This window comes from Panthera uncia, chromosome D1 (assembly GCF_023721935.1).
Source record: "Panthera uncia isolate 11264 chromosome D1, Puncia_PCG_1.0, whole genome shotgun sequence".
In the NCBI taxonomy this organism is placed as follows: Eukaryota; Metazoa; Chordata; class Mammalia; order Carnivora; family Felidae; genus Panthera; species Panthera uncia.
Window position 1 is genome coordinate 95,158,139 of NC_064808.1, and position 12,670 is coordinate 95,170,808.

The 12,670-nt window shown below is 57.0% G+C and overlaps 1 protein-coding gene across 1 annotated transcript; it reads right to left on the reverse strand.

Moving 5' to 3' along the window:
* Positions 1 to 319: 319 nt before the first annotated feature.
* Positions 320 to 11,759, reverse strand: ABCG4 (ATP binding cassette subfamily G member 4). The gene is made up of 14 exons (XM_049611942.1): positions 11,522 to 11,759; positions 7,042 to 7,159; positions 6,791 to 6,923; positions 6,616 to 6,666; positions 6,270 to 6,415; positions 5,001 to 5,124; positions 4,758 to 4,872; positions 4,444 to 4,586; positions 3,105 to 3,203; positions 2,713 to 2,881; positions 2,510 to 2,610; positions 1,020 to 1,178; positions 734 to 852; positions 320 to 570 (listed from the first exon to the last, which is right to left on the reverse strand). The coding sequence occupies exons 1-14, from the start codon at positions 11,757 to 11,759 to the stop codon at positions 345 to 347; spliced, it is 1,941 nt and encodes a 646-aa protein (XP_049467899.1). The 3' UTR covers positions 320 to 344.
* Between the last annotated feature and the right edge of the window lie 911 nt (positions 11,760 to 12,670).

Here is a 12,670-nt window from a genome sequence, read left to right on the forward strand (position 1 = left end):
ACCCTGGGGCTCCCAGGCAGACAACAGAGGAGGGTGCCGAGGGCGGGAAGGAGGGCGGCAGCCTCCTAGTGGTCTTTGCATGCAGATGTTGGAGGGACTAGGGAGGAAGCTACGAACGGCATCAACTGGGGAAGACTCCTGGGCATGGCGGGGAGGGCTGGAGCCCCGGTTGCCACGGCCACGGCCGGGAGCGCAGTCCAGCAGCCAGCCTGTGGAGCAGCCGAGAGAGGGGAGGATGGCTGCACCAGCAACCAGTGCCAAAGTCTACGAGGTTAAAACAGTCCCAGAGGGCTGGGGCTGGGGGCTTCCGCTGCGGGGGCTGGGGCGCAGGCCAGGGCCAGGCTCTATCTCTCGGACTTGACCCGGTAACGGAGCACAAGGTACGCCAGCAGCCGCAAGGCCAGGAAGAAGATGCCCAAGACCAGGAAGTCCATGTAGAGCTTGGCGTCCTCCACATCCAACGCTCGGAGGATACTCTGTGGATTCTGGAAAGGGCAGTGCTCCTCCAGGCAGGTCAGATCTTCTCGATCCATGCCATAGATGGTCAGAATCACACCCTCAAAGCCATACCTAGGCACGTGGGGACATCAGAGCAGGATACAGGGCACAGGTCACTGTTCCCTGGGCAAACCGCCAGGGCCCAGTTGCAACTCTCTCAGCCCTGGGGCCTGGGCTCCTGCCGGAGGGTGGGGTGGGGGGAGCAGGGACAGATGGTGAGGGAAGGGGCACTGACCTGACATAGGAGAGGTAGGAGCTCCATTGCAGGTAAGTGGGGATGGTCTTGAAGCTGACAAAGAAACCGGAGAACAAGAGGACAGGGATGGCGGTAACTGGGCCCACAAAGGTGGCCACCTGGAGGGGAGGGAAGGGGACCGGGCCATCACAGGAGTGACCAGGATAGACTCAGGACTGAGGTGGCCCCGGGGTTTCCCACAGATCCATTCCCATGCCAGCCCCTGTTTCCTCCCACCAGATCCTGTCCACCGCCCCTCAAGATCCCCAAGTGCCGGGCCTCCCACCTGTAGGGAATTGGAGGCGGCTCCAATCAGCAGCCCCAAAGACTGGGCCACCAAGGCGGTGGCAGTGGCCAGGGCTGAGAAGAGCAGGAAGCGACTGGTTTCAGCTGGCTGGCCTGTCATCCAGTACATAATGCTGCAATATACCACCGGGCACACCACCTGGGGAGGGGACACAGGCCTGGGCAGTGGACCGCGAGCCAGGGGCACGGGAGAAGCCCTAGGACAGCTCTTCCTCCAGCGTCCGTGCTTAGTCCTGTCCCTGCGCTCTGTCTGCTGTTCCCCCCCCCCCCCCCCCCCCAGGCTGACCCATGACCGCTTCCTTCCTGGCTATATGAACCTATTCTCTTCCTCTGGTGTCACCATTTCCATTAGACCCACTCTGACCAGTTCAGGCATGGCGACTTCTCCATATCTGAGCTTCGAAACCTGGACCAGCTTATTCTTTGTATTGTTGATTAATTAACTCTACATGGGAAGCACACTTTGTCCCCCTCTGAGCTATCAGCTCCTGGAGGCGGAGTCCAAACCCACGAGTACGGTACGGCAGGCTGCCCCCTGCACAGGGGCGCCCAATCAAGAGGCCACCAGAGGCCGAGATCCAGCTGTGCTCTCCCCACAAAGCCATGCACCCTGGCGCGGGGCAGCAGCCGCCCTGAGGAAGGGGCATCTTCGTCCAATCTGCACAAAGGTGCCCTCGGGATTATTGGTGGCCCTGGAGCTTGGAAAAGAGTGGCAGTGGCCAAAAAAAACCCAAAAATACAACCCGAACTGGCTAACATTTAGTGGGCACTTTAGTGCATGCCAAGCACTGTTCTTTTTTTTTTTATTTTTTTAAAATTTATTTTAATGTTTACTTTTGAGAGACAGAGTGTGAGCAGGGGAGGGGCAGAGAGAGAGGGAGTCACAGAATGCGAAGCAGGCTCCAGGCTCTGAGCCGTCAGCACGGAGCCTGACGTGGGGCTCGAGCCCGTGAACCGTGAGACCGCGACCTGAGCCGAAGTCGGACGTTTAACTGACGGAGCCACCCAGGCACCCCTGCCAAGCACTATCCCAAGGACTTTACACGTATTAACTCATTTAATCCTCAAAAACGACCCTGAGGTAGATACTCTCGTCACCCACTTTATAGATGGGGACGTGGAAGCAGAGAGAGACAGGGGCTCAACGTCTCCTGGCTACCAAGTAGCACTAAGGCTCCAGGGACTCCACCAGCCCCCACTGCCGTGGATAAGATTTACAGAGTCATTCACGGGGTTATTATTCTTATCACTGTCTGTCTGTCATCGGTCGTTCCCACTAGAACGTAAGTTCCACGAGGTCAGGATTACATCTGTCTTATTCATTGCCGGATCCCAGCGCCTGGTGCACGGTAGGGACTCCCCGCCTGCTTGCTAAGTGAAAGGGAAGAGAAAGGATGGCAGGGGACAGGGTTGAGGGAGACAAGCAAGCAAGTGAGGAAGGAGCCAGATAGGAGGGAGGAAGAGGCTTACCTGAAAGGGCACGTCGGCCATGGTCTTGGCCAGATAATATGCTTTGAGGCTGTACCAGTAGTTGAGATGCTCCCTCATGAAGACTGCCATCTCTAAGGGGACTGAGGACACAGGCAGATTAGGCACAGCTGTCTGATACCCTGACCCCCTGTGCCCCCAGCCTCCCCCACCCCACCACCACCGCCCAGGGCAGCTCAGCTCACAGGTGAGCACAGTTGGCATAAGGGCAGCAAACATGAGGAACAGCATGGAGAAGAAGAGGCAGCCGGTGTTGTTGAAGACCTTGCTGGCATCGTTACCGATGTGCAGGTAAAGGAGACCAATGAGCACGCCGATTACCACGTGGGACACAAACCGCAGGTGGGTCAGGACCTGGGTGAGGAGAGGGGATGGGCCGCAGGCCAGGGATGAGCAGCCACACTGGGGTAGGAACTCAGAGCTGCCCTCGCGGACACACAGACACACAGGGGTACCGGGAGACTGCCGGCGGTGGGGGGTGGGGGGAGGGGGGACATTCCCCTCCCAGCTGCTGAGATCCTATGCCCCCCAAAGCCAGGCCTCTACCAGCCTCTTCTCCCCCAACTTGATGCCTCACCGTGTCCCTGAGGATGGACAAGAAGGTCCTCTTGAAAAGGATGCAGAACTGTGTAAGGGTGCTGGTGGCAAAGGTGTGGCTTTCGATGGGATCCACTTCCTGGGGAGAGGACATTGGCTTAGGTGAGCCTGTCCCACCCACTCACTGCACATCCAGCTCAGTGATGGGAAAACCCCTGAGCCCTTCCTCAGGGCAGGGGTCCTCCAGGTGTACTGATGGAAAATTCCCCACCATTGAGGTGCGTGCCTGGAAGCTGGCCTCAGAGTCATGAACTGGAGCGAGATTCCGAGAGAGAGAGAGAGAGAGAGAGAGAGAGAGAGACAAGGAACAAGTAAAAACGTGGGAGGCAGGAGAGAGCAAGGAGGTCAAGGACACCTGTGGGGGCTAATAGGAGACCAGTCACTCCTCTTCTTTACTCCATCAAGAAACCTTTACCCCAAGGGCACAATGACAATCATATCTAGCAATGATAATAATGACCGCAGCAACAGTAAGGAACCCTTCTGGTTTTTGAGGCCAGCATCCATCTTATCAGTTCAGAAGAAAGAATTAACCAGAGGTCATATGGCCTCCAGGCACAGCTGGACCAACCAAGGGATTGGAGGAGTGCAACGCCACCAGCTCACAAGTGGTTAATTATCACTACCCTAAAGATATAAGCACCAGATGGACCAAATGAAATCTCTAACATAGAGAACAAAGATTTTTCATATTCCAACTCTCTTGAGGTGGGAAAGATCTCCATCTGCTCCGGACGAAACAGCACCACAGCACCTGCTGGCATGACCTTATGGGTCTCCAGTCAACGCCATCCACCTTCTCAAGAGACCCTTGCCCCAAATTTTGGCCTTAAAAACCCTCACTTGCAAGCCCCTGGGGAGTTTGGGACTTTTGAGCACTAGCTCCCCATTCTCCTGGGTGGACCTACAGTGCAAAGACATTTACGTGATGATCTAGTTAGTCCTGCCAATAACCCTGGAGGTAAGTGTCATCACCCCCAGGCTGCAGATGACAGTAGGACACGTTTTGGCCATGAGGCAAGAGACAGCATCGGTTTTGCTTACCAGGTGGCACCGTGCCGGCACCGAGGACAACACACAGATGCTCAGTAAGAACTTGCTGAACAAATAAATGAACGAGAACGCCAAAGCTCAGAGGTCGAGCAACGTGCCCAAGGTCACACAGCTGTTAATGGTAGGTCTCCTCCAAGTTCTGGGTTCTTCCTAGAACCCAGTGGTTGTGATGCCTCTGGGGGACAGCCTCTTTGGCAGGGCCGTTGTCCATCGTCCCATCCCCCCTCCCCCACTTTTCCTTCTCTGCCGTCCCCACCCCTACTCACCTGAGGGCAAGGGGGGCAAGGGGTGGGGACCTCATTCTTCTCTGGGATGCTCTTCTTCTCAGCCATGGTACAGAGCCCATTCTGCACAGCCCTGAACAGCATGGGGTTGAGGTCTCCGTACTCTCCAGAGGCCACTTCGATGACTAGGAGGCACAGAGGGCAGCGCTTAGCTAAGATGTATCCTTGGTTCCCAAGGGCAAGCCAGCCCCTCCATGCGTGTGTGGGGAAGGCCAGTGACAGTGAGGCCTCTGCCCCCAAGGAGGCCCCGGGCGCGTGACCCGATCCCCCAGGTTTGGCCCAGCGTCGTCACTCACTGAAATCAGCCGGGTTGTGGTAAGTGGGGCAGTGCAAGCCGAGCCCCTTCAGGTAGGGGATCAGGTTGGTGACCACGCCCTTGAAGATGCACTGACCCTGGCTCAGGATGTACAGCTGAGGCAGAAAGAGAAGGGTGAGGAAAACACAGCCAGTGGACCCGGCAGGCCCCACCAGCACCTCTACTGATGCCCTGCTCTCTCCCCATTGCAGGCCAGGCACGTGTGAGGCCCAGAGACACTCACCTTGTCAAACATCTCAAAGAGCTTGGCACTGGGCTGGTGGATGGTGCAGATGATGGTACGGCCCCCCTGGGCCAGGGACTTCATGAGGGACACCACTTGGAAACAGGAGGCGCTGTCCAGACCACTGTCCAGAGAAAGGGGGTGGGGTGGGGTGAGGTGGGCAGAGCCCAAGAAGGGAGAGTTTGGGGTGGGGCAGCTGCTATGAAGGGGATGGAGCTGGCAAGGAAGGGAGTCACTCTGGCCATCCCCGTAGCCTGTACATACTGGACGATTCAGGCGTTTGGAGTTACCAAGAGGCCCAGAGCACCACTCAGTTCAACAAGCAAATATCCAGCGAGCACCTGTTGAAGGCCAGGCCCTGGGATTCCGGTGATGGATCACTAAGACAGACTCTGGTCCAGAGGGAGGGAGAGATAAGCGCACAGATCACTTGAGATAATGTGGAACGTGGCGTGACAAAGAGGGGAGGGTTCAGGTCTGCCGTACAGGGGTTGGGGGGTAGTCAGAGGAGTTTGCCGGGTGCATGTGGACGAAGAAGGAGCTACGCCAGCTCTGGTGGAAGGGCAGGCATGGAGGCGAAGGGCATTCCAGGCACAAGACACAGCATGTGCAAAGCTTAGAGGCAGGAAACACATGTCTGGCCCAGGGAATTACAAGCAATTCAGTGTTATTAGAGCATAAAATAGAAGACGGCATGAAGCAAGATGTGAGGCTTGGAGAAGTAGGTTCAGACCAGGACCTTGTAAGTCCTCTGATTTTATTAGGAGGGCAAATGGGAACCGTTGGGTGTGTTTTCAAGCAAGGGAGTGAGAATTGCCAGACTTGTCTTTTAGAAAGCTCTCTCTGGCTGCACTTTGGAGGAAGGATTGGCTGCGAAGAGACTGAAGGCAAAGAGATAGGAGTCGGTTGCAGAAATGCGGGCAAGAGCTGCTGATGTCCTGAACTCAAGCAGGAGCCCTAGGGATGGGGGTGGGGCAAATCTGAGAGACGGAGAAAGGAGGTAGAATCAGCAGGATTTGGTGACTGCTTGGCTGTGGGGAAGAGAAGGAGAGGGAGGCATCAGTCAAGGAGGACGTGGGATTTCTGCCTGCATGAAGGATGGGGCTGCTACGGCAATAGGACTGGCAGGGACGGACGAGGAGTAAGCCCTTATCTTGGCCCCAGGAGGCTGCGAAGGCCGGACTCTGGTCTCCAGCAGTGGAGCAGATTCCCCGGGGCTCAGGGCTGAGAGGAGGGGGCATCCTGCTGGGGGAGGAGGGGGAGAACTACCTGGTGGGTTCGTCAAAGAACATGACCGGCGGGTTGTTGACCAGCTCCAGGGCGATGGCCAGGCGCTTCCTCTGCCCACCGGAGAGCAGGGCCGTCCTCGTGTGGGAGCAGGACATCAGGCCCAGGGCTGTCAGGATCTCCGTCACCTGGCCCAGGCCCCACCCCCATCCCAGGTCAGCTTCAGAGTCTCCGCCTCTCCCCACCCCCACACCACCCCAACTTAAAGAAGTCTTCCCTTAAGTCCATTGGCCCCACCCGGGCCCCCCCCCCCAACCCGGGGCTCTAAGACTCAGAAACACACACAGGGCAGCCGTCCTCTTCTCACCCCTGTCTCTTCCCCACTCACCAGTTCCTTCTTCACCTCTTGCTTCTCACTCAGCTTCAGGTTAGCAGAGACCTGAGGCCCAGAGAGTAGGCGGGTCAGATGTGTGTGGGAGGGGGGCCCTGCCTCGACCCCTTGAGGATGGGGGCGGGGGACAGAAGCGGGGGCTGGGAGGAGGAGGCGGCCATCCAGCCCTCACCATCATGGCTTCCAACACCGTCAGGTGTGGGAGCAGCATGTCTTCCTGCATGATGTAACAGGACATCTTGCGGAAGGTCCTCAGTTCCCGCGGCCTCCCGTTGACCAGGATCTGCCCCTTCATGCCAGACTCCCTGGAGGAACATTGGTCGCGGGTGGGGGGTCAAGGCCACTTCAGATCCCCTTCTGGGCTCTCCCGGGGATCCGTCCTCCCGGCCCCTTTCCCCGCTTCCGCCCCAGCCGCGTCCTCACCTGTACCCTGCCAGGATGTTCATGAATGTGGACTTGCCAGCCCCCGAGGGGCCCATGATGCCGATCAGCTCCCGGCGGCAGAATTTACCCGACAGGCACTTGAGGAGGGTCTTATAACCTGCAGTGAGGGAGGGAGGCACTTCTGATCAGGGTTGCAGTGAACAGAGGAGCCCCAAACTCTCAGCAGCGGCCATGGCTCTTATTGAAATAGGCAGTCCCTACTCAGGGTAAACTGATTCGGAGGGAGGAATGACCTTCAGAGCAGCAACAGTATTCACACCCTCTCATCCTGGTCCCCTAGAAATGGCCACTCCTAATGTCGAAGCATCAGAGGTGACCATACTCTTCGGTAGGCTACGAAAAAGCTCCACACCTCATGGATGGTCGCGGAGAGCGGGGTCAAGCTTATAGACGACCCTGCTCCCCTTCTATACACACAGCAGTGACCCTCACTGCCTCCAGGAAGATTTTCCCAACGATCAGCCCGAGTGAGCTGGTCGAATGGCCTCGGTGTTCCCATAGCGCTTTGCATATGCCAGCACAGTAGCTATTTGACGTGCCTGTCTCCCACCCCTTCCCCACCCAGCCTCTTAGTCTGTGAGCTGCTTGGGGGCAGAGTCTGTGGCTCGCTCATCTTTGTAACCTCAGGAGACTGTCTGGCAGGTACTAGGTGCTCAGTAAGTGTTCCCGGAGTGAGTGTTCTCAGAGCTTTTGCCTCATTCTGGAAAAGCCTTCTTTGTGCTCCCTTGGCCCCCTAGGCTTGTCTCTGCAGCCCCTAACGTGGCCCAGTAACATCTCATCATTCATTCACTCGTTGGGAGGCAGCATATGCATTAAGAGCACCGATTTGGAGTCAGGTGGATCTAGGTTCAAATTCTGGCTCCACACTTACCAGCTGTGTGACCTCAGGCAAGTTGCTTAACCTCTCTGAGCTCCAGGTCCCTCATCTGTAAAATGAGGATGATAGTACCTATCTCATAGGGTTGTTGTAAAGAGTCAATGAGATAATATATGTAAAGGCATATGACACAGTGCTTGGCACATAGAGTATATTTAAAAAATGACATTTTATCATTAATTCCATTTGACAAATGTTTATTGATATCCACTACATTCCAAGCTCTGTACCAGACACTGGACAAATAAAAAAAAAAAATGAAGAAGACACATTTCCTGCTTTCAAGAAAGTCATAGTCTGGGGCACCTGGGTGGCTCAGTTGGTTGAGCGTCCGACTTCAGCTCAGGTCATGATCTCACAGTCTGTGAGTTCGAGCCCCGCGTCAGGCTCTGTGCTGACAGCTCAGAGCCTGGAGCCTGGAGCCTGCTTCAGATTCTGTGTCTCCCTCTCTCTCTGCCCCTTCCCCGCTCATGCTCTGTCTCTCTCTGTCTCAAAAATAAATAAAAACATTGAAAAAAGAAAGAAAGAAAGAAAGTCATAGTCTAGGTAAAAATGGTGGGAACATCTGTGGATCTAAGGAAAGATCAAATAAGGGTCATAATAGAAGCACAAATAATGCACAATGAGAATGCAGAAAATGGAACTGAGGAGGGTGGAGGGGCAAGGGAAATATCAAGAATGGCTTCCCGGAAGAAGTGGCAATTGAGCGAAGTCTTGAAGGATGCTCAGCACTCAAAAATGGAGAGGAAAGTCAGAGGCTCGCCAATCCTTGGAAGGAGGAGCTCTGCCACGTGAGAGAATATACAGAACACAATCCAGGAAGCAGAGGTCAGAGACTACAGGGAGTCACCCGGGAAAACAAGGTAGAGAGGAAGGAGGAAGCCCATGAGACCAGCCTCGCCTCGTATGCTTGCAGACCTGCCTCAGTGAGGCAGAAACACCAATCTCCCACTGGAGATTTTGTTCATTACCACCCTCCTCCGACCCCCACTGAGCCCCACTCCCTCTCCACAATACCTCCTTAGCAGAGACAGCGAAGGGATGTGATCTTTCACTCTCCCTCCACAGCAGCCAGCTCTCCCTCTGGACGCATCCATTCAGAAGGAGGCTCAGCTGCTGTCCACTCTGGGGTCCTGATCGCACCGACGGCCTGGATAGTGCTTTCCCGTTTATAAACTCATTACCCGGGTTGCTGCTACAGCAACATGGACGAGCCAACTGGGGCCCAGGGACGTCCAGTGACTCACCCAAGGTCACACAGCAAGTTCTGCACTGGGAGAGGGCAAGTCACAGGTTCTATCCCTCTGCCTCAGTCATTATGACCATCAACCCGAAAGACGCGTGGTTGTATACTCCAGCAAACGCCTTTCAGAACCACTCACAGGAAATGATTTCTTTTGCAGGGGAGGAAACTGGCAATGATGATCCTTCCTCTCATTTAATCACAGCCAAGCACTAGATTGGACACTGATGCCTAATACAAATATCATCTTACACTTGCCTTTCACAAAGCATTTCCACAGATAATGTCTCAGCTAAGCCTGTGCAATGACAGTTCTTATCACCCCTATTCACAGATGAGGAAAAGTGAGGCCGAGAGAGGGTAAGCAGATGGCCCAAGGTCGTCTTCCAGTGGACAGGTGGCTAGGAACCCAGTCTTTGAACCCCTGCTGTCCCATAGCTGCTCTTCATGGGAAGGGCCTGCCAGGCCTTGACATAAAGACACATCAGAGTTCTAGTCCCGCCTCAGTCAGTAACTCTCTTGCAATTCTGTCAAGTCCTGTCAAAATCAGGACAGTAACGTCTCCTCCCAAGGCATAACAGGGTTATTGTGAATGTTAAGTGAGGTATTTAATAATAACTAATAGCAAAGTGTTTTGAAAACAAGAAACACCGTAATAATTAGGGGAAATGGGCGGCAAATCCTTACCTGGGAAAGGCAGAAACTACCCTCTCTCCACATCCCTCTCTCTTTCTCCTCTCTGCCCACCTCTAATTTCTCGAATTGCTTTCTGTCCTCCAGACAAGGGGAGAGGGACTCCAGTGAAAAGGCAAGTCAAAGAGAGGAGGACAGAAGACAAAGAAAAGGGCAAGGGACAGAGGAGAGAGCAAAGTGGACAGTGGAGAGTATGGGGCTGGCAAGGTCAAAGGAGAAAGGACCCGGTCACAGGTGCCACTTTGTGACGGGTGGGTGGGTTGAAGCAACCGGTCCATCTAACTACATTTTTTTTTAATTTTTTTTTAACATTTATTTTATTTTTGAGACCGAGAGAGACAGAGCATGAATGGGGGAGGGTCAGAGAGAGGGAGACACAGAATCCGAAACAGGCTCCAGGCTCTGGGCTGTCAGCACAGAGCCCGATGCGGGGCTCGAACTCACGGACCGCGAGATCATGACCTGAGCCGAAGTCGGCCGCTTAACCGACTGAGCCACCCAGGTGCCCCTAACTACATTTCTTTCTTATCTACACATCTCCTCGAAACTGAGGAAACGAGAGGGCTAAGGACATAATGGCTACCTCTTCATTTTGCCCAGAGCTGGTCTCGGGGCGGAGAGGCTGCTCAGGGACGGGCACCGGGCAGGGGGCCCAGAGGCCTCTGTTGCCATTGGCTCAGGCCCTGTGGCCTTTTGGTCACTCATGGGAGTGAGGGTGGGGAGGACAGAGACAGCTCATGCTTGGTCCTGCTCGGAAGCACCCCAAACTTATTCTTAAGTCTCAGAGAACAATGTCCCAGCTCCACCCCTCGTCCACACCCAGCTCTGGGGGAAAACAGAAACAACAACAGCAAAAAACCCTCAGCTTCTCTATTCCCAGCTCAAGCTGCCGGTGGCCGGCCAGGGGCAAGGGATCCAGGCGATGGCGAGGGTTCCGAGGAACTCAGAGCCCCAGCCCTTCCCCACCTGTGCTGATGAGAGAAAAGAGGAGGGGATGGGAATTGGTGTACCAGGGAAGTTAAGAGACGGGGAAAAACAATACGCAGGGAGCTGGAAAACCTGGCTTCTGGTCCTGGCTCTGCCACGTATGAGCTGTGTGGCACTGGACAAGTTACTCAACTTCCCTGGACCTCAGTTTCCTTATTAGTGACGTGAGGATGTCATCTCTCTTGCTAAACCCTCACCCTCCCTGCCTTGGAGGACTTCAGCAAGAATGGAGTAAGGCGACAGGAATGAGAACATCTTTTAGGATTAGCAGTGTTCTGTGGGTACAAGGATATTGCTAACCGCTGGGGAGAACCTGTGCAACACAGCCCCCCGCTTCCTCATACCAGCCCTCAAAGGCAGGAATTCTACCTAAAAATAAAGAAGGAAAACTCCGCAAGAGTCACTGAACCCCCGGAGGTCATCATGTCAACCTAGAGGGAGAAAGCTCCAGGAGCCAGTTGAACCTAGAGTCCCACACAGTGCTCGCGGGTGTGGGGGGAGCACAGACCCGCCGCCTCAACTGTGTGCATAGTCAGCGGGTTGAGATTTCAGTGCTCCCACAGGGCCCATTCGTGCGGAACAGGGGACTCCCAGACCTCCTGCTCTCCACGAGGCCACTCCTGGGGGCTCCGCAGCTCCCCACCAGACTGCTCCCTTACCCCGTTTGCGCCAGCAGGGCCCCTCCCGCACGGAATAGGACAGCTCCACGAACTCGATGTCCACTGCTGAGCGCTTGGGTAGGTGGGAGAAGCGCTGGGCTTCGGTGATGTGGTTCTCCACCTTCTTCAGGTGCGTGGTCAGCATCGGGGGCTCCGCCCCGTCCTCCAGCGCCACGGCCATGGCCACGGCCCCGGGTCCTAGTCCACAGCCCACGGCCTCCAGCGCCTTCTCCGCCATCACGCCGCCGGCCTGCAGGGAGAGGGCCTGCTCGGTTCGGCGGAGACCCCCAAGCCTTGGCTCAAACCTCCCTCGCCTTCTAAGGCTCCCCCGCCCCCCCCCCCCGCCTCTTTCTCAGGGCAGATCTGCTACGGAGAGCACCCCACTCCCCACCGCCAGAGCGTCTGCCCCCTCCTGCCCCCCACTCCCGGCGCAGCAACGCTCGGGTCCGACCTCTCCTCGGTCCGGCCAGCCCCAGCCCCGGCTCCAGCCTGGCCGCAGCCCGACCCCTACAAGCCCTCACCCGCTCCCCCCTCCCCGCGGTGGCTCTAATCTCCTTACCCCGCAGGCCAGCAGCCCCTGGGGGCTGGAGGGTTGGGGAGCGGGGAGGAGGGAAGGGGCGGCCCGCGGAGGCTGCCCGCTAGCTGGTCTGGGTAGCCGGGTGCGCGCAGGGCGGACCGGGGGAAGGCGGAGGAAGAGGAGGCTCTGGGCCTCCCGCAGCATCCCCCTCCCCATCCCCGGGCGCGACGCCCGGCCCGCCCCTCCCGCCGGCGCCCCGGGGCCCCGGCGGCCGCACCACCCGCACCCAAGACCTCCCCCCTCCACCGCGGCGGGCTCCCCCCTCCCCATCTCCCGCGTGCCTAGTCACCTTGATGCGCCCCCGGGCCGGTGCGGACCGAGAAGCTTGGCGCTGCCGCGGGCCGGGGACGGAGACTCCGGGCCCTTCTCACCTGCCTCCGGCTGCGGCACCGCGGCCCGGCTCCCGGTCCCGGCGGCGCGGGCCGGGGCGGGGCCGGGGCGGGGCGGGCGACTGGGGAGGGCCCGGGCCCCAGTCCGCCGAGAGATGACAAGGATGGGGAGGGGCGAGGGGGGCGCGCCCCGACTCGGCTGGGCTGCGCACACCCGGTTCCCGGAGCCCGGTCCCGGGCGCT

Excerpts from the sequence above, each read along its gene's own strand:
- ABCG4 (XM_049611942.1), bottom strand. The coding sequence starts at position 11,759 with ATGGCGGAGAAGGCGCTGGAGGCCGTGGGCTGTGGACTAGGACCCGGG. Across the intron at positions 4,873-5,000 it reads TCTTTGAGATGTTTGACAAG|CTGTACATCCTGAGCCAGGG; the intron begins GTGAGTGTCTCT and ends TTTCTGCCTCAG. Across the intron at positions 2,611-2,712 it reads TATGCCAACTGTGCTCACCT|TCCCCTTAGAGATGGCAGTC; the intron begins GTGAGCTGAGCT and ends CTGTGTCCTCAG.